General features: G+C 40.5%; 1 protein-coding gene across 2 annotated transcripts; it reads left to right on the top strand.

The window, feature by feature from the left end:
- Positions 1–1,989: 1,989 nt before the first annotated feature.
- Positions 1,990–26,773, top strand: slc49a3 (solute carrier family 49 member 3). Of its 2 annotated transcripts, XM_033974684.2 has the most exons (10): positions 1,990–2,344; positions 6,105–6,263; positions 11,014–11,233; positions 14,799–14,872; positions 15,389–15,523; positions 16,061–16,177; positions 16,460–16,612; positions 17,824–17,981; positions 22,411–22,514; positions 23,484–26,773. In XM_033974684.2, the coding sequence occupies exons 1-10, from the start codon at positions 2,183–2,185 to the stop codon at positions 23,735–23,737; spliced, it is 1,536 nt and encodes a 511-aa protein (XP_033830575.1). In that variant the 5' UTR covers positions 1,990–2,182; the 3' UTR covers positions 23,738–26,773. The 2 variants fall into 2 exon arrangements, with proteins under 2 accessions (XP_033830575.1, XP_055080562.1); XM_055224587.1 differs by lacking the exon at positions 22,411–22,514 and having other exon boundaries at positions 1,996–2,344; positions 23,484–26,767.
- Positions 26,774–27,129: the final 356 nt, after the last annotated feature.

Here is a 27,129-nt window from a genome sequence, read left to right as displayed (position 1 = left end):
TGGCAAAGATCAGGTCCCCATGATGTTGGCCTCAATTCTTTAAAGGTTATCTATCTATCTATCTATCTATCTATCTATCTATCTATCTATCTATCTATCTATCTATCTATCTATCTATCTATCTATCTATCTATCTATCTATATATATATATATATATATATATATATATATATATATATATATATATATATATATATATATATATATATATATATATATATATATATATATATATATGGTTGTTATAATCAAAATACCTGCACATACCTGGAGTTGTGTTTTGTTTTATTTACACATGTTTGAGTTACTGTTTATTATTAGTCTGTCATCCTCAAAGCTCAAAATCCTCTGTTCCACCTTATGATGTCACATAGTGGTAGTTTTAAGGTTAACAGACCTACTTTTACCTTTGGTTTAGTAGATATTGGGAATTCCAGGACTGAAATCCAAATCCAAATGATTCTAGTGAAGGTGTATAGAGTTTAAAAAGACAGTAGATCACTTCCTGTATTACCACACGACATCACAAGGTGGGACAGAGTATTTTCTGCTTGAGAATACTTTCCATACACACTATACTCCTTTAACGATGGTGGTGTGAGGGAGTGTAGGACCTTATAAATTAGTGTTGTGGGGCAGGCAAGAGACCAAGTAGTTAAACAATAGTCTATGTGAGAGATAATCATAGAGTAGAAATGAGTTTTAGCAGCACTCATGTTTAAGTTATTCCAGACGTGACGGAAATTTTGATTATTGAATTGAATTACCTGGGACACTTTTTTACATGACTTTTGAAGGACAATGTTGGGTCTAGGACAGATGTGTCAGACCCAGGCCCGTGGGCCAAATACACTTATATCAAGGGCCAAATTTGGCCTGCGGGCCTGGGTCTGACATCACGTCAAATATGTATTTGAGCTATTTTAGATATAACAGCTATTTTAGATGGAAAGTAGCATTATGCTAAATCTGGTGCAGCCATCTTTTAATGTAACTGCACATTGTCCTTTAAATAAAATAAAGTAAAGTAAAGTAAACAGGAAGTATGCTCATTGGCCAGTAATTAGCCATATCTGTTTTAGCATCTGATTTAAAAACTGGTTTTACCATGGTTAATTTCCAATAAGTTGGGACAACCAAATGTTGGAAGGACATATAGAGCAGATGGGTGATTGGTCGTACAAGAGAATCCTTAAATAATTTTTTTTTTTTTTTAATTAAGACCAATTGCATCAAATTATTGAGTTTTTTAAGCCTGTAATTACTTTGGCAACTTCATGGTCTGAAATATCATTGATCCTGAACATAGCCTGTTCAAGGTCACTGATATTATCAGTGCAAGCAGGTGGAGTGAAGTGTTGGGCGATTTCCTTTACAGAGGTTATGAAATAATTGTTTAAATGAGTAGCAAAGAAAATAGGTTATTTACGGTAGCTCCATTGTGTTATAAACTACCGCTTCTTGACAACACAAGATGGAACAAAGCAATTTGAGCTTTGGAGATATAGACAGCCTAATCATGCAGAATCGCAGGCACAGGTATGTTTTTGTTGAGGTAACAATTTTGTATAATGTAAGACACATGACATCTTATTTGTTGTTGTTGTTGTTTGTTTGTTTATTTTTTGCTTACTAGTATAACTATTATGGTATTGTATAGCCTATTGCTTGTTGTTGTTCAATACTTTAAGTTAAATGTGCTCTACACATTTTGATTGATCGACTGATTTGTTGATAATCACGTTTAAACCTCGAACCACAAGAATCTGCGTCTCAGCTGATGACACGCACCAGAGAAATGTCTTTCTGGCATGTGACTGTTTTTGGGTGAACTTTTCTGCTCCTAAACTGCGCACAGCAGACCTCATACTCTGTCGTCTATCACCTGTGTCAGCCTGTGCGGGCTAATGTATAGCGCTAAATACTTAGCCCGAACAGCTCATCGGCTCAACACACGATCTTTGGTAGGCCGAAGAATTGTACAGTGAGGAGCGGCTAGTGGCTCAGCGCACTCAGAGGCGGCTTATGGATCTACGGTCGCACTGGAGATAACACGAGCGGGACTTCGTACTTTGGAACAGGGCTGTTCTACCAGTGCATTCCCTCTGTTCCGCACAGACTCTCAGCTCTGTCAATGAATGAGTCTCCGGTTGTTCCTGGACTGGAGTAAAGCCGCGGCTAATGGAGGATGGCGGCGCAGAGAGCGAAACTCACGCCCAGTTCAAGAGTTCTCTCCCGCGGGAAGAGAAGGACAAGTTGAAGAAGCTGCTCGTGCTCAAGGTGTACAAGCGGAGATGGTTTGTCCTGTTGGTGCTGTGCCTGCTCAACCTCTCCAACGCCACGGTCAGACCCTCTCCTCTCTCCTCTCTCCTCCCTCTCCTCTCTCTCCCCCTGAAGTCCCATATGGACATCGAGGCAGACCTCGCCCACGGCCGTGCGTATATACGCACCGTTCCATTGTTAAACATTGAGCCCATAGGCTGTGTCGGTCCGAGGGATCTGCTAAATCAGTGGCATTAGCCTGTTGCAGATTTCATGATAACTAAGTTAGCCCCCACCCCCACCCCCACCGATCTCATGGGTTTCTTAAACTTTTGAGGCTGTAAATTTTCACTTCCTCATATTTGTGGCAGGAGCACATGACCTGTACTCTTACAAAGAGGTCACAGTACAAGACTTGTGCACAGTAGGTCAAAACCATTAGAACAATAACCTGTTCTAGCTCTCATCATGTGGACAGTATTATTATTTCATGTTGGTTTGCTTGTTTAGTCCCCATAGCTCTTCTCTTTGGTGTCTCTCTACGGTTGTCACAATGTTAAAATTTCAATTCAGATCTATACTAAGTAATAGACCCGATACTCAACACTGATTCAGATGCCACAATGATAGTAAAAAAAAACAAACTTTATATTTAGACAATACAATGTGATTTTTAACATTAAATCTTAGTACTTTCTTTTATATTCCCATGTGGCCTTAATTCTGTGTAATCCCTCAGTCATCCAGGTAGATTCCATAGTGGTCCATGGTAGGGATGGGACGATGTACGATAATATCGCTAATCGCGTTTAAAAAAAGGTCCGCAATTAATTGTTCGTGGCATTTTTTTATAATCGTGATCATCGCGCACGATTATAATCGCCTTTACAGCACCAGACTGCCTCATGTTTGCAGTTTCAATACAATGTTTAGATATTAGTTCTGGTGTTTGCCCACAAGGGGGCCTCTGTCATAACAATGACACTTGTTAGCTTCTGTGCTTATCTCTGTCTGAACAATATTCTGCCAGATATCAACAATAAACAAAGTCAGTAACTCTCCACAGGAATGTGCCACAGCGCGCCTCACCAATGCACACAGATGAGATGCTAATGTGTGCACATCTTATATTTTTACCTACAATAACGCAAACTGCAGAATAAAACAACACCTTTCAAACGATAGACAAATGAAGTCTAATTCATTCAGCTAAAGCACAACACATGTGCCAGAGTGTATGGTCCGAATGTGCCCTATGTGCACAGAAGTGATGCTAAGGATTACACACTATATAGACCTACAATTAAGCCAATAGCAGAAGAAACCACACTTACCGATCGAGAGCAGCATCCAATCCATCAAAAAAAATAAGGTCCTCTACTCCTGAGTCCACTGTGGAATCTTCATTCTTTGCCACGAACTGCTCCGGGTCCGAGATGCCTCTAGTTTGACTTTTACAAACATGCTCACTGTCCTTGATCGTGTACGTCCTTTGTTTTGTCCGTTTCGTCATGTTTAAAACGCAAAACAACAGTACGTAGATTGCGCCATTATGCACAGATTTCTGCATCCACTCGGGTCGGCTGTGTCCCAATTCGCCACAGTACCTTAAGTGCATCGTTCTAAGTGTTCGTCGACGGGCACTTGTGCCACTTCCGGCGTGACAAGAGCTGTCCCATTTTGACAATATGGCAGCTACATTGAGGAGTACACATTTTCTTCCGGGTACATCTGTTTACGGAAAAGCAAGGCATGTGATACATCATCGTGTTCGGCTGCTCATTGGCTGTAAGGGGAAAATGTCACTAAACATGTGTACTGTAACTGGTTGATTCTACAAAGGGGAGAGTGGGGCGTAAGCTTTCAGTCATCTGTAGCACCGATTCGCTGTCTGCGGCTCCAGTAACCCATAACCCCCACCTTATTGGCCGACATTGGTGTCAATCTGAAGCTAACGCGTGTGTTTCGCACTGAGGAACAAAGTTGGCGCTGTCAGAAGTTTATTATGCTTGAAAGCGACAAAAGAAATGCAAAAAAGTGACGGAGCAGATTTCACATTTGGAATACTTTCCTGCAGCAGATTGGACGTGGAGGAGCTTATTTTGTTCTTCACTGGAGTATATTCTCTGGAACTGTACCGAACAAATGAGGCCAACCTTGTGGGAATATGTTGATGTTTGACAGAACCATAGCCGTCATAGATAAGTGAAGTCCAAATCCACATTTGTGACTTTTCTGTAAAAACGTCTTTCCTGTCAGCACTGTACATATTCAGAAAGACGGGGCACAGTAGCTTTCATTTGATGTGTAGATTGTTTGTGTGGGTGACGCAGATGTATATGTACATTGCTGTAAAGTTGTAAAGTAGGCCCGGGCCGTCGGAACGTTAACAGGTTAGTAATTGTCGTGATAATATTGTTAATCGCAGTTATTTTGGCCACAATAATCGTGAGTCTAAATTTTAATATTGTCCCATCCCTAGTCTATGGGTGTATACTAGCCTATGTGTCTTATACTTGTTCTGATACAACTCAAGATCATTTTAAAGCTATTCAGGAAAGATTCATTTCTGTCCTGTGAATGTGACGATAATTGTTTAAATGAGTACCTAGTTTTGATACTAATGTTAGTATCGATTAGCATCTGATTTTCAATACTTTTGACAACCCTAATGTCCATAGTAAACATTCACTACACAGGGTTTAATCAAATAACAATCTAAAATGCATTTTGCAAGATTTCTACACAAATTGGAGAAAGTATAGAGTTGTAAATGTATCTTCGGCAAGACTTAGTAAACTAATTACCTAAGTGTAATTATGTTAAGTGCTTATTCAGCTGTTAGCCAGTATTTATAAACACTTATTAAAGAGGGGTATTTTTAGTTGGGGATATGGGGTATTAACTGTTAAGACATATCACATTTAGATCACCATGTTTCCTTTTATTGATAAATTTATCCTTAATAAATGTATCCCCTCCCTTTGCTCTCCACACTGTCACTACCCCTTCAGAGCGCTATCACAACACAATCAGCGTGTATCCCCCTAATGAAACTACAGCATAAAGTATCAGGTTTGTCAAGTTGTTGTGTACAGTTTTATATCATGCTTTTGTATATTTATGAAGAATAGTCATGTGGGAGCATGGGTGGCATAGGCTTGTGGGCGGAGCGTTCGACAGAATCTTACTGCTAACTGTAGGGAGAGTTTGAATAGGGCCCAGGAGAGATTCCAAGACTACTGTAACATGCATGGGTGATCTAAAACCTCTTTAGGCATTTTTTTTTTAATGAGAAAATAGTTTTATAACATGGTAGAAAGCCCCCCAAAATTAATATACTCCCTCTTTAAGATAATTGTTCATGTACATTTGTTCAGGACAAATCTGTGTAGGCCTATTTTCAGGATTTTTTATTATGGAAGATCATACAAGATTTGACGCCACAGAACGTATCATGGCCACCGGCACACGCCCACTGCTCTGTATTTACTTTGTTCTTCAATTTTATTTTCTTAATCTGGGATATGTGTAGACTTCAGCAGCGTCTCATAGTCATTTTGGTGCAATTTGTTTTAAATCCAGATCTTGCAGTATGATGTGCAGCTAGCCACAGGAGGGACTGACATCTACACAGCTCATTGTTGTTATGACTTTTACCCAGATGTCAGCTCCCATTGGGCACCGCAGTTTTCTATTGCAGAGGCATCTGACTTGTTGCCTTTATTAAGTCATTTTAGATCATCTTTCGCCATATGTTCAATGTTCACAGTCGTTCTTTGGCATGTCCTCAGATGTCACTCTCTCTCTAATACATGTCCGTGTTCTGCTTGCATTACAGTTATGGCTGAGCTTCGCCCCAGTATCATCCCAGACTGCGTCCTACCTGGGTGTGTCCCTGGCACAGGTTAACTGGCTGTCCCTGGTATACATGCTGCTGTCTGTGCCCCTCAGCCTGGGAACCACATGGATGCTTGACACCCTGGGACTACGTCTCACGGTACCTCCACAAATGTGTTGTCATTTACTGGTATTATTTTAATTGAATAGACAAGTTTTGCCTTGTCCAATCTTAAAAATAATTAAAACTGCAAGCAGTTATAAAGGCCCTCGCCACCCCTTGCAACCGTGGGGTACATGCCACCGCGGAGATCCTGCCTTTCGTTCCCGCTTACATCGCCCCTCCCCCCAAAATCAGCGTCTCAGTAATACTTCTCCATTCATTCCAATTAGACCATTTTTCACATTGTCACGCCTGCATGGTTGAAAATAAAGGTATGTCTTCATTGGCTTTTTTGTTCAGTATGATGAGAGGAATATGTGTACCAAATTTGAATGGTCTATGACAAAGTAAAAATTTTTCATCCTAGTTAACCAAAACCCATGTATTTCAATGAGAAATGTCAGACGTTGCCATGGCAACACATTTGAAAAAAGAGGTATGTTCTCATTGGCTTTTTTGTTCAGTATGTCAATAGGGATGTCCATGCCAAATTTAAAATGTTTGTGACAAAGTAATTTTTTGCATACCATTAAAAGGTTCAAGGGGGCGCTATGGAGCAATATAATGTCTGACCTGTGTAAATTCAGATCAACATTTTGAAAAAAAAAAGTATATTCATGCCGGGAAATAGGACACTAAATGTGTGAGTTACACGCAATCAAAACACTTTTAAAAATGGCTTTTTTATTTGCAGGCTGGCCACACCCATATTTTATAACTTAGAAAATTCCAAAATAGTTCCATATAGTCCCACATGGGTATAGTTCATTTTGACCAATTTGCAAGTTTCTTGAATGAAAATGCGAGGCACAAAAAATTCAAATGTGAGAGGTAAAATTTAGAAGAAAATGGGGTTCCGCCCACAATGGCCAACTTCCTGTAGGCTTTAGGGTGGGGTCATAATATAATTTTTTACTTGTCTTGACATGTTCTATGTTTGTACCAAATTTCATTTGTCTACAATGAAAAAGGTCTCTCATTGCCATAATGTATTTTGCTTTTTGAGGTGGCGCTATTGAGTCATTTTTAAACATTAATTTTTTTGCACATGAAAATACAACATTTTTTGCCAATCTTGAATTTTAGGCCATAGTTGGATTAGTGTAGAGCATCTATTTAGTCAACAACAAAGTCCAGTACTCTGAACCCCATTCATTTCAATGACACATTTATTATGTTACCACGGTAACATAGTTGCAGATAGAGGTATGTTCTCATTGGCTTTTTTGTTCAGTTTGCCAAGCCAAATGTCCATGCGGAATTTCAAATGTTTATGTCAAAGTCATTTTTTTGGTCCAATTCAAAAGTTCAAGGGGGCGCTGTGGAACAAAAAAAATCTGACATATGCAAATTGTATATCATTTCGTGCAGAACAAGATTTTAAACAAAATGTATATTAATGCCGGGAAATAGGACACTGCATGTGTGAGTTATGGGCACTTTAACACTTCAAAATGTTGTTTTTTTCTTTGAAGGCTGGCCACACCCACATTTTATGATGTAGAAAAATCCAAGACAGTTCCTTATAATCCCACATGGGTCTAGATCATTTTGACCAATTTGCAAGTTTCTTGAATGAAATTCCACGGCGCAAAAAATCCAAATGTGAGGCAAAATTTTGAAAAAATGGGGTTCCGCCCACAATGGCTGACTTCCTGTAGGGTTTAGGGTGGGGTCATAATATAATTTTTTACTTGTCTTGATGTGTTCTATGTTTGTACCACATTTCATTTGTCTACGATAAAAAAGGTCTCTCATTGCCGTAATGTTTTTCAAATTTTGAGATGGCGCTATTGAGTAATTTTGAAACATTAATTTTTTTGAACATCAAAATAATAAATTTTTCGCCAACCTTGAATGTTGGGTCCAATAAAATTGACTTTTCGTTAACGTTCAGGGCGCCAAAAGTGGCTTCAAAGCGGCACGTATAATAATAATAATAATGGAATTTCTTTTTCCCACCGATTATTTTTCTCCCAAACCATAACAGCTACAGTCATGTGACTTTCTCACATTGTGCCTCATCACAAATAAGGCCCCTGTGAATTTTTTCAAAAGACCACGACAAATCGATTGTCTTCTATGAATTTTTGAAAATGAAAATTGAAGAGGGCGCTAGAGAGCCATTTTGTAAGAGAGTGCCTTGATTTGCATATCATTGCGTTCAGCTCACAAATGTGCATAAACGCTGTATTAGCGTTTTCCCAACAAAAAATGTGTGAAAGAGAAATATTTTTTTTTATTATTCAAAAATTTGTGATTTTGTTGAAAATTCACCCTGACCACACCCAAAGTCATAATCAAAATGTAATTGATAATCTTTAATCACACATGGGTTTAGTGGGATTTGACCAAATTTGAAGTGTTTGTGATGAAAACTGTGCGAGAAAATGTCCTGAATGCGAGGGTGTGCACAAAAGTGCACACCCTCGGGGGTCCCTCAGGGTCATGTCCTGACATGTTCTATTTTTTGATGAGAGTTTCGGATTTTTATGTTGACTTTTTTCCGAGTCGGGCTCCCAATGGCCCCATGAAAATCAAAGTTTGAGGTGGCGCTACCGAGTCGTCTGTCGTTATTTTTTCTCTGGATCTTTTGTGACAATTAGAGCTAATTTTTGACACCACTCACTGCCATGTCAGGGCGTGTTTACTACTTGATTTTTGCCATTTTCCATGCTCCGGACGCGGTTTTAATGAGTCCCTCGCTGGGACGTTGTCCTCATCAACAACACTGGCTATGGATACCAACTCAGGAATGGGGCCACCATCCGTCACCTCCTCTACATAGATGGCATCAAACTGTATGCTAAGAATGAGCGAGACATTGACTCACTGATCCACACCACCAGGATCTACCGCACAGACATTAAAATGTCATTCGGGCTTGAGAAGTGTAGCTGGATGGTGACAAAGAGAGGAAAGGTAGTCCACACAAAAGGGGTCTCTCTCCCAGAAGGAACAATAGCAGACAGGTACAAGTACCTTGGTATCCCACAAGCAAATGGCAACCTTGAAGAGAGAACAAGGAAAAGCAGCCATGGCCAAATAACTCAGACGAGTAAGGCAAGTCCATAGGAGACAGCTCAATGGCAAGAACAAGACAGTTACGCCCTGCCAGTAATCTGATACCCAACAAGAATCTTAAGCTGGCCAAAGGAGGAGATACAGACCACAGAAAGCTGACCATGCATGGCGGGTTCCATCCCAAATCCAGCACCCTGAGACTGTACGCAAGCTGTAAGGAAGGAGGTCGAGGACTAGTGAGTGTGAGAGCCACAGTCCAGGATGAAACATCCAAGATCCATAAGTACATCAAGGACAAGGCTCCAACAGATGATGTACTCAGCGAATGTCTCAGACAGGAACCATCATGGAAGGACAAGCCCGTGCATGGGATGTACCACCTGAACATAACTGAAGTGGCTAATATCAAGAAATCCTACCAGTGAGAAAGCTGGACTGAAAGACAGCACAGAGGCACTCGTCCTGGCTGTACAGGAGTAGGCCTTGAGCACCAGAGCAATAGAGGCCCAGATCTACCATACCAGGCAAAACCCAAGGTGTAGGCTGTGCAAAGAGGTCCCTGAGACAATCCAGCACATAACTGCAGGGTGTAAGATGCTGGCAGGGAAAGGATACATGAAGTGGCATAACCAAGTGGTGGGCATAGTGTACAGACACATCTGTGCAGAGTATGGACTGGAAACCCCAAGGTCAAGGTGGGAAACACCTGCAAAGGTAGTGGAGAATGATCGAGCCAAGATCCTGTGGGACTTCCAGATACAGACTGACAGAATGGTGGTGGCGAACCAACCGGACATTGTGGTGGTGGATAAACAACAGAGCAAAGCCGTTGTGGTGGACAACAGGAAAAAGGAACATGAGAAACTAGAGAAATACCAGGGGCTCAAAGACGAGCAGGAGAAGGCCTGGAGGGTGAAGCCATCAGTGGTGCCCGTGGTCATCGGAGCACTCGGGGCAGTGACCCCCAAACTGGAGGAGTACAGCAGATTCCAGGAAAAACATCAGACATCTGAGTCCAGAAATGTGCAGTACTAGGAACGGCAAAGATACTGCGCAGAACCCTCAAGCTCCCAGGCCTTTGGTAGAGGTCCTGAGCGTAGAAAAGAGGGGATGAGACCACCTGCGGGGGTGAGGAGGACATTTTATATATATATATATATATATATATATATATATATATATATATATATATATATATATATATATATATATATATATATATAACATTAGAGATTTTTCCTGTAACAAGCAAAGCATGATATGCAAAGCTCATTGTACACATTGTTTTCCAAATGCATTCATTAAATTAATAATTAATTTATTAAATATCAGTTAAATAATAAAAAAAAAAAATTCTGTTTTATCAAGTGCCAAAAGATCAACAACTTTGTTGAAAAGGTACACTGAACATGGTGTACCCTTATCTATTTTAAGATAATTTGGTCACATTTGGCGGGCCAGATAAATAAGCCCAAAGGGGCCATGTGTGGCCCCCGGCCATAGTTTGCCCATGTCTGGTCTTGTGAGTGCTGTGTGGGTCGGATACATAGAGATACGTCATAGTTTGAAAGCTTTGTCAAACCCCCTTAATCGGTTGGGAGGACATGTCTTTAGTCCATCAAGAATTTCTTTAGTCAAATGAAGCCCTATTGTGAATAACCTGATTACTGTAATATAACTGTGAATGTCATGATGATCCCTGACCTCTGACCTGTGTGTGCAGCTGATTGTAGGCTCATGGCTGAACATGACAGGTGCAGTGATCCGGTTTCTGGGTGCGGCTCTGCCAGAGTACGACGCCTCCAGCAGGTACCCTGTGGTGCTCTTGGGGCAGGCGATCAGTGCCCTGGCCCAACCCCTCATTATCTTCACCCCTACCAAACTCGCAGCACTGTGGTTCCCCGTGCACCAGCGCACCACCGCCAACATGCTGGCCTCCATGTGTGAGTACCCCATCTCACCTGACATGTGTGAGAACCTGATATGATCCCAACATTTTTTTATTATTATTATTTACCTTTATTTAACCAGGATAAAAAACTCATTGAGATTAAAAATCTCTTTTTCAAGATTGTCCTGGCCAAGAAGCAAAACACGCACAGGACACAGAAATACTCATACTCAACATATACACAGCACACACAGTCACAAGATAAAACAACAGACCTAATTGAAACATTTGCAAATTGAAAGCTTGCTTTCATAGTCAATTAAAAGTCTCTTAAATGAGTTCAATGAGATCATATCCTTTAAGTTCAAGTCTCTCTGCAAATCATTCCAAGATTGCGCTGCAGAGTGTCTTTTTTCCCAGCTCAGTGCGAACTCTGGGCACAGAGAGCAGGAACAAGTCCTGAGAGTGCAGACTGTAAGCAGTACCACGCTTTACTTCTATGAGCTGCTGAATGTAAGGAGGAACCAATCCCAGAATAGATTTATAGATGAAAAGATACCAATGTTTTAATCTATGAGTAGTTAACGAGGGCCATCCCACCCGGGCATACAAAACACAGTGGTGGGTCAATGACTTCATGTTTGTTATAAAACATAACGCACCGTGATAAACAGTATCCAAAGCATGTAAAGCATCTGCAGAGGCATTCATGTAAATCATATTGTCAAAATCAAGAACAGACAAAAATGTTGCCATCACAAGTTTTTTCTTAGCCTCAAATGATACAGGATTTAATCCGGAAGTAAAAGCGCAATTTTAATTTTAATTTATGAACAAGTTTCTCAATATGAGGTTTAAATGTTAAGTTGTCATCCACTAGAATCCCAAGGTATTTTTTATTTTTTTTAAACTATTTATTTACATGATATTTCACGATAACAAACTGAATACATACCTACTAATAATAACACAAATATAAAAAGGAAAAGAAATACATATACATACATACACGCACATATACATATCTATATACACATACATATACATATACATACATACACACATACATGTAAAAATAAAAAGTATATATACATACATATACATATATTATATTACATATGCGCAAACCCATATATAGCCAGGAACACACACACACCCCCCCCCCCCCACACACACATATATATATATATATATCTCTCATACATACATACATACATACATACATACATACATACATACATACATACATACATACATACATACATACATACATACACACACATGTAAATGCACATACACATATGTTAAGGGGGAAAAAAAAACAAAACAAACACACACAAGGGGGACAATATCATACCAGTAGGAGCCTTTATAACATAATATCAGTAATCTGGTCCACTTCACATTCACTTCACAAACCACAGAAAATCTATTGCCCATTTACTTTTTAGTTCATACCTATATGTGTTATTGTCTGCCATTATGGGCCTAAAAAGTCACTCAGAGGCGACCAGTCCTTAACAAAAGAGTCTAGCTTTCCGTCAAGGGCATTGTAAAGCCTTTCATAGGGCAAAATTGATAAGAGTTTTTCACGCCAGAGAGTGAGGGAGGGAGGTTGTTCTTGGATCCATACCTGGAGTATAGAAAGACATGCAGCATACATGATAATGTTAAGCATTTTTGTTTCTCGAGTATAGTTGTTTATATCTAATATACAAGCCTTAGGGTCCATAGGTAGTTTTAGTCCAAGATATTTTTCAGTTTCCTGAAGAACTGAAGACCAGAATGAAAGAATAATTGGACATGACCATATTAAATGAAAGTAGGTTCCTGGTTCCTTTTTGCATTTTAGACAGAGTTTAGTGCATGGTGTCATATTTACTTCGAGTTACAGGGGTCACATGCATTTTATTAATAATTTTATACTGTACTTCATGAGATTTATTTGATTTAGTGATTCGTTTTGCATGGGTTTGATCCACTGCCGGTCATCCAGTTTGACACCAAGGTCATATTCCCAACTTTGTCTAATATTAATAACAACACCTGTATTCATATTAATATGGTCATATATATTTGTTATAATTTTATCTTTTAATGCAACAGCTTTTATGAGAATATTATCTAAGATACTATTTTTTATACAATTTTTGTAGTATATAATAGAATTGACATAACTTCTAATTTGCAAATATTGAAAGAAGTGGGCTTGTGAGAGATTAAATTCATTTTTTAATTGCTGAAATGACTTTATAGAATCATCTACATAGAGATCTAATATTTTTGTGATGCCTGCTTCCCTCCATTCTCTAAAGCCAGAATTAGTACAGGTGAGTTGGAAATCTAGATTGTTAGCAAGGTATTTATACCTAGTTACCATTTCAATCAAATGACCATCACTTGTTGTAATTGGAATTAAATTTTTATCTTTAGATTTACGTTTGGAAAAAAGCATACACTTTGTTTTATTCAAATTCTGAACCAATTTTAATTAATTTTTTTAATAAAAAAGTTGTTTGCAAATGGTTAAACGCCGTTTGAAGTTTGGTCAGCGTGAGCTCTACTGTAAGTGCTGAGATGTACAAGACTGTGTCATGGACGTACATATGTAGATTAGCATCAATTATGTTTTTATCTAAATCATTTATGTAGATTATAAAGAGGAGTGGCCCTAGGATGGAGCCCTGCGGTACTCCTGAGGATACTTTAAGAAAGCTTGACTCACACATGTTGGGGTCATATGGGGTACTCACACATGTCGGAGTACCCCATATCTCCCCGACATGTATGACTACCCCATATGATCCCAACATGTGTGAGAACCCACCCCACCAACAAGTGTGGGTACTCTATATGACCTCGACATGTGTGAGTACCCCATATGACCCCGACATGTGTGAGCACTCACCCCACCAACATGTATGTGAGTACCCAACATGACCCCGACATGTGCAAGTACCCACCTCACCAACATGTGTGAGTACCCCATATCACCCTGACATGTGTGAGTACCCCATATGATCCCAATGTATGTGAATACCCCATATGATCCCAACATGTGTTAGTACCCGCCCCACCAACATGTGTGGGTACTCTATATGACCTCAACATGTGTGAGTACTCTATATGACCTCAACATGTGTGAGTACCCCATATCACCCCAACATGTGTGAGTACCCAATATGATCCCAACATGTATGAGTACCCACCCCACCAACATGTGTGAGTACCCTATATGACCTCGACATGTGTGAGTGCCTCCTCACTTTTATTAGTACAGTACAACGTTGCAGTCCCTCTGAAGGCCAGTGGTGCTATTAAAGTGAGCAAGATGCTGAATGCTGAAATCCAGTTGGTTTTAATCTAAAAAGAGTCTTTACCTAAGCCCGAGCACCTGCAGCCAGTGTAAGCGCTACTGCAGCCTTTGCAGTTCAGTTAATGAATTCTGGAGTTTCTGAGCTTTCACATGAGGCCTGTCTATATACTGAGAATGAGAAAAACTTGGAAGTGTCTTCTATCTGCAGAATAAGGCTCTGGCAACCCAGGATCAGTTGTGATTGTAGAACCTTTTCTAAACAGTAAAAGTAGTACAAATCCTGTTTCTCTGTGTCCCTCAGCCAACCCTTTGGGGCTGCTCCTGGCCAACATCCTGTCCCCTCTGCTGGAGGACTACGGCGGGGTGCCCACCATCGTGAGTGATTCTCTGTCTCATGTCTCTCTCATTTTCTCTCCCGGCCCAGTCCCCCTGTTCTTGCTCTTCCTTTCTCTCCCTTTCTCCCACTTCTGTTTCCCTCTATCTGCTCCCCTCTCTTTTTCTATCTTCTCCTCCCTTTCCTGTCTCCCTCCTTCTCCTCTCTTCCTCCTCTTCTCTTGTCATTCCTCTTCTCCCCCCTTCTCTTGTCATTCCTGTTCTCTCCCATTCTCTTCTCTCTTCCCTTTACTCTTCTTCAACTGTCAACACTCCCTCTCCCTCCCTCTCTCATTCAACTCTCATCTCTCCCTCCCTCTCTTCTCTCTCTGTCTTTCCCCTGCTTTCTCTCTTTCTCTCTCATTACTCTCTGCCACTTGTTTCCCTCCATTCCCTCCTATCTCTTTATCTCTCTCCTCCTCCTCTCTCCTGTCATTCTCCCTCACTCTCCTCTATCATTCACCTGTTGTATCATTGCGCTAACCTTCTCTCCCGTGTTGCCCCCCTCCTCCTCCTCAGACCTTGGCGTACATGGTGCCTCCTTGTGTGAGCTGTTTGCTGGCCACGGTGGGAGTCCGCAGCAGTGTCCCCCCCACGTCCCCGTCCCCCAGTGCACAGTCCGGCCCCGAGCCCTTCCTCCAGGGGCTCAAACTGGTGAGCAGCACTGACATTATGGTTACATACAGGTCAGGAGAAACATTCAACTGCATGGGGTAAGAAACAGTGAGGAAAATATTATATGGAGAACAAATAACTTGGGAGTAACATAGCTCCTCATCCAAATAAAAAGCTCAATGTAAATGAGATGTTCGTTATCTATTTCTGTCAAATGTGTGGTTATATGTATGATAGTCATTTTTATTAGTAATTATAGCTGCAAAGTTTTAGAGCTGATACTAAATTTCACCCCTGAATGCCTATTGGGTTCTACTTGTAAGGGAAGTAACTAAATATATAGTAAATAATTTAGAATACAAACTTTGAGGACCATATTTTCCAGAGTATAAGTTGCGCCAGCCAGAAAAAAACATATATTTCATATATAAATTGCATCTGAGTATAAGTCGCACCCCTGGCTTCAAATTGCACAATGTCAGTGCAAAAAATGCTCTTGCAGTGCATGTGCAATTTAATTGCATGCAGAACAGTGTTCAGCACATAGTTCAAGTACACTTGAATGTGTCTGTGCAGCTGGTGAAGAACAGAGCCTACCTGGTCCTGATGCTGTGTCTGGGATCAGGAATTGCCTCCTTCACCTGCTTCTCCTCCCTGCTCGACCAAATACTCTGTGTGCAGGGATACTCCAATGTATGTACTACTATTGTGTAAAGGTACTCCTATATAAGTACTCCTACTATGTAAATGCACTCCTATTTAAGTCCAGGTTCTCCTGTGTAAGTACTACTACTATGTATAAGTACTCCTATGTAAGTACTACTACTATGTTTAAGCACCCCTATGTAAGTACTACTATGTACATGTACTCCATTGTAAGTGCTCTTTTTCTGTGTGAGTATATAGAGTCATCTTACACGTGTATGAGTATATAAGTTGGGCCGGGCAGTTGTGTTCATGTAAGTGTGCTTGTAGGAATTTGCCGGCCTATGTGGGGCACTCTTCATCATTTGGGGGATTGTGGGGGCGGGGCTTCTCGGGGTCTACGTGGACCGGACCAAGAAGTTCATTGAAGTGACCAAGATCAACCTCAGCCTGAGCTCTGTGGCCTGTGCAGCCTTCTCTGTGGTCAGCATCACACACACTCACACTCTCACAATGCTGGGTTTCCATGTTGTTTGGGGACATGAACCCAACCTTAACCTACACCCAAACCTAAACCCTAACCTTAATTTATTTTAACCCATATTTCAACTATACACCATGTTATTGATCTAATATTAAAGTATTGAAGCCTCTGTTATGGACTTGCTGTGCAATCATTAGATCTAGTCATGTCTACTGGTCAGCTTGATACTTATTAATTGAAAGGTCTACAGCTAAACGACAGACTTCAAAGGGGGAAAAGTGAATCATTTTGAAGAATGTTTTTTGGGAAAAAATTGCTATAAATCTGTTTTCTGTCTGTATTAAAACCAATGTTCAGAAATGTAACGCTTTAAGCATTTTAGCAGAAAATTGTAACGTTTCAATAAGTGGAAAATAATACAATCTATTTTGTTTTGTCCTCTCATCTCTCTATCCTCCTGCCCTCCTCTTATCTCTGTATCCTTCTGCCCTCCACTCATCTCTGCCCTCCTGCTCTCCTCTCATCTCTCTATCATCTTGCCCTCCTCTCTGTCTATCCTGCCCTCCTCTGATATCTCTATCCTCCTCCCCTCCCCTTATCTCTCTATCCTACTGCTCTCCTCTCATCTCCATCTTCCTGCCCTCCTCTCATCTATCTATCCTGCTTTCCTCTCATCTTTTTATCCTCCTGCCCTCCTCTAATCTCTGTATCCTCCTGCCCTCCTCTCATCTTTCTATCCTCCTGCCTTCCTCTCATCCCTCTATCCTCCTGCCCTCCTCTCATCTCTATATCCTCTTACCTGCCCCTCATCTCTCTCTTTCCTGCCCTCCTCTCATCCCTCTATCCTCCTTCCCTCTTCTCATTTCTATCCTCCTGCCCTCCTTGCATCTCTCTACATCCTCCTGTCCTTCTCTCATCTCTCTCTATCCTCTTAACCTCCTCTCATCTCCATCTTTCTGCCCTCCTCTCATCTCTCTATCCTCCTGCCCTCCTCTCATCTATCTATCCTGCTTTCCTCTCATCTGTCTATCCTCCTGCCCTCCTCTTATCTCTGTATCCTCCTGCCCTCCTCTCATCTTTCTATCCTCCTGCCCTTCTCTCATCTCTGTATCCTCCTGCCCTCCTCTCATCTCTGTATCCTCCTGCCTTCCTCTCATCCCTCTATTCTCTTGCCCTCCTCTCATCTCTTTATCCTCCTGCCCTCCTGTAGGTGGCGCTGATGCCCGGGCAGCAGGCCGCCGTGGCTGTGGTCTGCTCTCTGTTCGGGTTCTTTGGCTTCTCTGTTTACCCCGTTGCCATGGAGCTGTCGGTGGAGTGCTCGTACCCTGTGGGAGAAGCCACCTCCGCAGGGCTCATCTTCGCCTCAGGGTGGGTGCCTCACACACAGCACCCACACTGCACAAGGCAGCAGCTTAGAGAGCAGCTAATAGAGCAGGGACGCGCCCAGAGAGAGCCCAGGGGGTGCCTTTTAAGTGCCCTGTGTCAACTGTAGTCACCATTTCTCAGTTTTAAACAGCCACACTGAGGTAGTGGTATGAAAGTTTTCTTACACGGAAGAAGGAGGAGAAGTAATCTGTTTTTATTGAAGAGATCCACATCAGGAGGTAGAAAATCTCTGAACTCCCACACCTGGAGTAACTCAGTGAAATCCATGAGGATATCACATGTAATTACCAGGTTATCTGTAGCATATACAGATCCTTTTAACAATACATTTGACCCGTTTTTAAATGCAAATTATGAATTTCACTTTTTTATTTCATCTTAATACATTTTAGTCTTTTATCTTGAATTAAATTATTTATGGTTTTAACCATAATCACATGAAATTAAATCCTTGACTTGCTTTTAGGCATATGGCTCTCACATCAGCACTCTTTAAAGCCTACAGAGACCTGCTCTCTTTTTTGCTCTCTCTCTTTCTCTTTCTCTCTGTCTTAGTCCCTGTGTCTCTTGGGCTCTCCCAGTCTCTCACTCTTTCTTTCTCTCTGTCTGTCTTTCTAACTCTTTTTCTCACTCGCTTTCTTTATTGCTCTCTGTGCCTCCCTATCTTGCTGTCTGTCTCTCTCTCTCTTTCTCTCTCTCTGTGTCTCTCGCTATCTCTCTCTCGGTCTCTTTCTCTCTCCAATCTATCTAATCTATCTCTTGCTCTTGTGCACTAGCCTGGCTGTGCAGCTGTCCCAGCCGCTGTCCCTTTGTCCCACGTCATCATTTAAAGCACATAGCGCCAAAGTCCATAAAGATGTTCTACACCACCTGAGCTTTTGTCCAGTTTTTATTATTTTGAACAATCTGCATCTTATTCACTGTGTTATGAGCAGAACAGCTGTGCTCTACACAGAACCACAGGGTGTTTGAAAATGGTCATAAACACTGTTCCCTCTAAGCTGCGTGCATGCGCAACTGCGCACTGCTGACACTGTCTCCGTGCACAGAAAATCTGTGCTGCGCACAAAAAAATCAAACCGAAATTGAAAATAAAATAAACACACAACAATTCATTCTGCGCTATTTTTCAATGTGAGTCAGTGAGTGTGATCGGGGACGAGCTGCTCCAGCCAATTATGTGATTCACATACGTATTTGCGCAGCTTATCAACGTCATTGACAGGCGTCCTCATGTGCCGCTACCAGAGTTTTAGCTGATGTGGCTGACGTGGGCCGTGTCTCAATTCGCCAAACTGGCCTTAGAATCACCATTCGAAGTGTGCGTCGAAGGGCAGTTACGTAATTTCCGGCGCGACAAGGGCTGTCCCATTTCAATGCACCTTACTGAATGCGCCCGACAAACTTGCCCTTCCCTTTCCACCGTTTCCATGGAGATCGGACGTAACTGAAGCATGCATCCGTGCACACTTCACGCACTTCTATATCCCATCATACACCGTGACTATGCAAGAAACAGAAGAAAATGGAGTCCGCTGCGCAATATACATTCAAATGTTCGTACTGGTTAACCTCACCTACAACAGTGCGACATGAAACTGTTAAATCTGAATGAAGATCTGTACTGTGTGTTTGATGATTTAAAAGGAGGGGAGTTACATGGAATAAAGGAATGTGCAGTTATTGCTACACAATAAGAGAAATTATTATCATTAGAAATTATTACTGCAATAAGAATAATGTAAGAATGTCCGTTTCTATTGTAAGCATCAAAGACCAAGAGACTGAAACATAAAATGAGAAGAGTTTAATGAGTTCCACACAGGTAATGTGAACAATGAAGCAACGGACTCTCAGGAAAGGACAGAACAGACAGAACAGACAGAACAGAGTCCTGAGACGTGCACAAAATCTTCATGAGTTCCGGTACATTCCATACGTCTGCGCCCCTCGAGGGCATGTGTCATTTACCTTCGTGTTAGTAAATGAAGATACTAGTTTGATGTAGCACTGCACTGCTAGAAAATACCTCACAATAATAAGATGGAAAGAACTGGCACGGCATAGAAGGTAAACATCGCCCTCTACTGTTATTAAAGTGGTGTAGCCACTGGCCAAAATACCGAATCGTTAAACTGCAATATCCCACTTTATTTACCACTAGTAAGTGTTCTCTGGTTTATAGACTATGAATGTAAAAATGATATTGTTACCTCTGTCTCTGTTATTACATTTTCACAAGGTATATTTTGTTAAAGTTATCAAGTAGCTACAAATGAGAAAAAAATCACTTTGAACGTTATATTTGCCTATTGATATTCAATCAAAAAAAAAAAAAAAGAAACGGCTGTGACAACGACATCTTGGCTTTTCTTTTATTAAATAATAAATAATTAAAAATAACGTACGAAATGTACGTATCGTACGCTCAAAGACAGCGGTGGAAGTGCGGTCCATGGTGTAGGCCTGTCCCACTTCAGCAAGATGGCGGCTACACTGAGGAGGGCATATTCTCGTCCGGAACCTTCAAACTACACTTTGAAGAGTACTTCGAAGGGCGCCTTCAAAAGGTGCATTTGGAGAATTGAGACACGGCCGTGGAGTGAAAACTCGCTAATGATGCTAAGTGCTGTTTAACCCCTTAATGTTCTGAGGGCCTGCCCTTGGGCGCACTTTTACGCACTGTTTTGTAGCAGTTTTGCGTTTTAAACATGACGAAACGGAAAAAACAAAGGAAGTACACAACCGAGGACACTGTGGATGTTTGTACATGTTAAACTAGAGGCATCTCAGACCTGGAGCGGTTCGTGGAACCAAGTGAAGATCTCATGGTGGACTCAGGAGCAGAGGACCTTATGATTTGATGGACTGGATGCTGTTCCTGATCGGTAAGCGTGGTTTATTCTGCTATTGACTTAATTGTGGGTCAAATATATCATGCGTAATCATTAGCATTAGCTAATGCCATTCTACCACCACCAATACCAATGATTCACGCACTCACCACTTGGGCGAAGTGTCTTGCCTAAGGACACAATGACTGAAGTTGGTCCGAGCGGGACTCGATCCTCCAACCTCTAACCACTGAGCCACTGTCACAGAATGACTGTCACACTGTACAATCATGTACAGTGTGTGTTTGTTTACATTTTGAAGTGTGTGTGTGTGTGCGTGTTTATTCACTGTTTGCAGTGTGTGCTTTGTAAATATATATTTATTGTGACCCATACCACTTGTTTTGACTATATTTTATATGCAAATACACATTATATATTGTGTTTTGATATGATATATTAAATGTACAGTAATAGAGCAGCTGGGTGTGCAGATACAGATTCCTCTCAGTGTGTATTGGTCACTGAATACTGTCACTAGTTTATGAGTTGTAAAACTCAAATGATCGTGTCATATACTGAAAAAGAGTTACCAGACTGTCTCCAAGACCACAGTAGGACAATCTCACTCAGTGAACAGCAAAAGCTTCACACAATGGCTTATACTCATAATACAAGTCAGAGCTTTATAATAAATAAATGTTAAGTGTGTTTTCAACATTGGAGTTTACAGTTGGCTTGGTTTGGGTGGAAGCTCATGTTTTGCCATAGTTAAAATGAAATACCGCCCGCCTCCCTCTCCTCCTCGCCCGGCTCTCCTTCTCCTCGCCCGGCTCTCCTCCTCCTCGCCTGGTCTTCCTCCTCCTCGCCTGGCCAATTTTTCTTGTTTTGTCTGACTTTTCCTGTTGTTTGATTTTCCTGTTTGTTTTTGTGTGTAGGCAGCACAGTGGCTGAGTGGCAACATTCATGCCTCACAGCAAGAAGGTTTGGTTCGATCCCCGGGTCGCCCAGGCCTTTCTGTGTGGAGTTTTGCATGTTTCTCCCCGTGTGTGGATGGGGTTCCTTCGGGTACTCCGGTTTCCCCCATCAACCAAAACATGAACGCCCTTCGAGACAACTGTTGTTGTGATTTTGGGCGTTACAAAAATAAAATGAATTGAATTGAAATATTTATACTTCCAATAACATTAACATACAACACAGGTCATGAGCAAGATTTTGTCATTTTCATTGTATAAGTGGGCTAAAGCACTTAATTAAAAGTCTTATAGTTTGCTCAGACTCGTGAAAAATAAGAGGGAACATTGGTCATAACGATCTCTAACAAAATTGAAAAGGCCCATATTACATTATTTTCTTTTAAACATACCTGGAGAAAACACTCTTGCGCGTTGTGATGTCATGTGGCAATACAGGAAGTGCTCCACTGTGTTTTAAACTCCATACACTTTCACTAGAATCATAGCATACTTTCAGTTCTGGATTTGCTGTATCGTACAGCTGCTAAAATGGCATTACTTGACCTAAAATACTTCAGATTACAGGAAATGGTCTGTTTCTCTTTGTTTCTGTGACAGGCAGGTGCAGTCTGTGCTCTATATGTTCCTGCTGCAGAGCTTGACCACGCCTCTGGCCCCGACCCCTGGCTCCATGTGCGGAGAGGGGCCCCAAAGCTGGAGAGGTCTGCCCCCTTTTCCCCCCTTGCACACCATCCTCTCATGACTCTTTTGAAAGAGTCTATTTTTTGATCTATGTTATCATGTTGTTTCCTCATCAAAAACATACCCGGAGTGGTGGTCTGTTTAATTCACACACGTTTAACACACAAATCCTGCAGACTGAGGTCTTCTCTCAAATAGAAAATACTCTGTTCCAGTTTGTGATGTCATGTGGTAATACAGGAAGTGCAAAATTGTTAATTTGAAAACTCCCTCTATATCACAAGGTGGAACAGTGCATTTTGAACTTTGGAGATATAGACAAACTTATAATTAAGGGTTACTCAAACATGTGTGAATGAAACAGAACAACTCCAGATATGTTTTTGATGAGGTAACAACATCATAACATGACTTAAAGCTCAGAAGAATCCATTTTGTGTAATATAGGACCTTTAAGTCATGATATTTTGTAGCTAATTGAAAGAATAAAAGAAAAACATAACATAATTGGATACATTTTGAACAAAGTTAAAGCCACACTATGTAACTTTTTTTTGCCAAAAGATAGACTAAAATAAAGTTTGTTAATTGTACTGAAAAACTAAGAAAATCCTGCATCCTTACTGTAAGCCGGCTTGCATTGCCACAAACCTGACTCTTGTCTCCATGGAGAATGTTTCGAAGTATGGTTTTAAATTTCTATTTCAATGGAATCATGCAGGTGAATTTCCACATCCAGAGTTGCATACTCTAAGGAAATAAATGCTATTTTTAGTCAATGGACTTGTATTGGTTTATATCAGGTATTGGCAAATACCAGCGTATCAATATCAGAACTGAAAAAGCTGGATCAGTGCATCTTTCATAATTGTATTTAAAAACGTACTCAAATAAATGTACTAAATGTGTATTGTGTAGTGAGTATGACCTACTTTTCAACATTAAAATAAGTTAAATCTCTGTCTCTCTCCTTCGCTCCTCTTCCTCAGTGCCTCTGATGCTACTGGCAGGACTGTGTGCCTTTTTCACCTCAGTCTTCGTTCTGTTCTTCCGCTCGCGCTACAGACGCCTGGAGGCCGAGGAACAGGCATGCTATGGGAGCAAAGAGGGCCCTGTCACCTCCAACCAGGAGCCCCCCACCGGATACGACCAGGAGCCCCCCAATGGGTACGACCAGGGCTGTAGCACCATCGGGCCAGACCAGGACCACCTCGCTGGGTATTCAGAAGCAGTAGTGGTGTGAAAGCAGACATTGAGGACTTGCTGTTTACTAAAGCTGCACTTTTGTTTTTTTTCAGTGTGTAGTTTACCTCCGGGAGTCAAAACTAAACCATAATGTTTTTATTCACACTTGGCCTCCAGTGTCCGATCACTCAAAATTATAACAATAGGTTGAGTTCACGCGACATCACAACATTGTAGAATCCCTATAGTTTAAAATGATCATATCACTAAAACATACATACAGTGGCTTGTAAAAATATTCATTCCCCTGGAACTTTTTCACATATTGTCAAGTCACAACCACAAATTTAAATACATTTTCTTAGCATTTTATTTGAATGAGCAACACAAAATGGCACACAAGTGTGAAGTGGAGGGAAATATTTTACAAGATTTCCAAATGTTTAAAAAATAAAAAACTTAAAAGAGCAGCATGCAAAAGTATGCAGCCCCCTTTTTCTTGAATGCAACCAATTGCTTTTAGAAGTTGTCTGATGATTTTGGAAAGATTGAATGTTGGCCTAATGACTAAAAAGAGTCCACCTGTGTGTAATCTTGTCTCAGTATAAATGAAACTGTGCTGTGAAGGCCATAGAAGTTTGTTAAGAGAGTGTTGGGGAGCAAACCACAAAATGAAGTCAAACGAGCAAACCAAACAGGTCAGAGAAACAGTTGTGGGTGAAGTCTAAAACGGGGCGTGGATATAAAAAGATTTCCCAAGCTGAACACTTCAAGGAGCACTGTTCAATCCATCATCCAGAAATGGAAAGAGTACAGCACAAGTACAAACCTACCCAGACATGGCCGTCCACCAAAACTTACAGAAAGAACAAGAAGAGCACTCATCAGAGATGCAGCCAGGAGGCCCATGGTGGCTCTGGAAGAGCTGCAGAGATCCACAGCTCAGGTGGGGGAATCTGTTCATAGGACAACTATTAGTTGTGCACTACACAAATCTGGTCTTTATGGAAGAGTGGCAAGAAGAAAGCCATTGTTGAAAACCATTCATAAGAAGCCTTGTTTACAGTTTGCTAGAAGTCATTTGGAGGACACAGAAAACATGTGGCAGAAGGTGCTCTGCTTTGATGAGACCAAAATTAAACTTTTTGGCCTGAAAGCAAAATGCTACGTAAGGAGGAAAACTAACACTGCACATCACTCTGAACACACCATCCCCACAGTCAAACATGGTGGTGGCAGCATCATGCTTTGGAGGTGCTTTTCTTCAGCTGGAACAGGGAAGCTAGTCAAAGTTGATGGGAAGATGGATGGAGATAAATACAGGGTAGTCTTGGAAGAAAACCTGTTGGAGTCTGCAAAAAACTTGAGACTGGGGCGGAGGTTCACCTTCCAGCAGGACAACGATCCTAAATATAAAGCCAAAGTGACAATGGAATGGTTTAAAGCAAAAAAATAATAATCCAAAATCCAATTCAGAATCTGTGGCAAGATCTGAAAACTGCAGTTCACCAACAGTCTCTATCTGATCTGGCAGAACTTGAACTGTTTTGCCAGGAAGAATGAGCAAAAACTTCAGTTTGTAGGTGTGCAAAGCTGATGGAGACATATCCCAAAAGACTTGCAGCTATAATTGCAGCAAAAGGGGGTTCCACAAAGTATTGACTTAGAGGGGCTGAATACTTTTGCACGCTGCACTTTTCAGTTTGTTTGTTTTTTTATCTTGAAATTACCGGTATGTATAATTCTCTTTCTACTTCACACTTATGTACCATTTTGTGTTACCTATTTATGCAAATAAAAAAAATGTAAATTTGTGGTTGTGACTTCCAGGGAGATGAATACTTTTGCAAGCTACTGTAAGATAATTATATTTAAAGGGATTTTACATCTATGAGGTATTTTTTAATGTAACTGCAATCTCTTGTGTTTGGAGCACACAAAATTCATATTTGAAATATTTTGAAGCTGCAGACCAGGATATCGGTTCAAAAATATGCCAAGGACCCCCTATGGTCCACAATGACATCACAGTACAATTTTGAAGGTCAAACATGTATAAAATCTCATTTAAAGACAGGTAAGAGTGCCTTTTCACTAAGACATAGTTAACAGGTTAACATTATATTTAAGATTTTACAAACAGTCTTGACTACTTTAGTTTTTTGTTTTTTTTTATTCTGGTAAAGTTTATGGACACGGACAGCAGATGTGATGTACTTGGAGGTAATTCCAGTTCTGTTACCTAGCAACCATAATGTAAACAAGGGCCAAAGTTTGTGTAATTTACACAAGAGATATGATTAGACTAATACAAATAAATGACAACAGCTTTATTTTGTTAAATGAAGGTTTAAACTGTCAGAAAAATTCCTTCTTTGTGCCTAAGTTGCCTTTGCATTTGCATGGAGTTTTCTGAGTTGATGACATAGGTAGAGAGATTCTGTTTTTTAACCCACTGCTACTTCTCAACTTTTATTCCACAAACTGACACTTAACTGATGTAAAACTATGATAAATATTGTAATAGCTCTGTATTGGGACGTGTTCTTGTTTATCCCTGTTGCATCAGGAGGGGGCGCTGTGGGGTGTTTTATGAATGTGTTCGGTGTTAAAAAGCCAGATTTAGTTGTCGTGTTCAATAAGCCTGCTCTAATATTTCATTTATTTAACACCATGACAATATTTTAAATATCAACAATCTTTCATTTTTATTTCATTTATTTTCACTCATGAGGCAATTCTGTCTGGCAGCAATAAGGGGCGCAGACACTGTGGTACTGTCCGGACCAGAGGTAATGCAATATTAGAGATACTAACCAAATAACCTGTGCAGTTCATTTTCATCTGACTCATGTATGATACATTTATTTTATGGCAATGTTACATTTTTAAACCTGTGGATAAAAAACTGAACTGCTGTTGTATTTTAATATCTGTACATCCCTTTTGTATCTCAACTCTATTTAAAGAAATCCTGATAGTTTTTAATCTGTCTATTTAACTAGAATATTTTTATTCATCCTAACTTTTGGATGCGTTTTTTTCTCCAGATATTGTTGGCCATAGTGGCATAAATAAATGTTGTTTTAAATGCAGTTTGTGTCTTTTCCAATGTTATAATTATTAAATGAAAATGCTTCATAATAGAATATAAAGATCATTCACAATCTAAAGGTGCTTCTGCGACACAATACAATGAGCAATAGCAAAATATGCATAGTAGTCTGTGTATATTCTGTTTTATAGCATTCTCTACTGTTCTAGGCCTGTCACGATAACACATTTGGAAGTGCTATATATTGCTGAAGTAAATATAGATGATAAATGACAATCTTGAGACTAAATCTACAAAGAAAAACAACTATGAACTGCAAGAAATAAGTAACAGAATGAAACACTTTAGTTCTTAATTTGCATCTGTAATGAGTCACAAGTTATTAATTCAACCTA

The sequence above is a fragment of the Periophthalmus magnuspinnatus genome, chromosome 10 (assembly GCF_009829125.3).
Source record: "Periophthalmus magnuspinnatus isolate fPerMag1 chromosome 10, fPerMag1.2.pri, whole genome shotgun sequence".
In the NCBI taxonomy this organism is placed as follows: Eukaryota; Metazoa; Chordata; class Actinopteri; order Gobiiformes; family Gobiidae; genus Periophthalmus; species Periophthalmus magnuspinnatus.
Note: the sequence above shows the minus strand (reverse complement) of the source record. Positions and strands in the feature narration are given on the sequence as shown.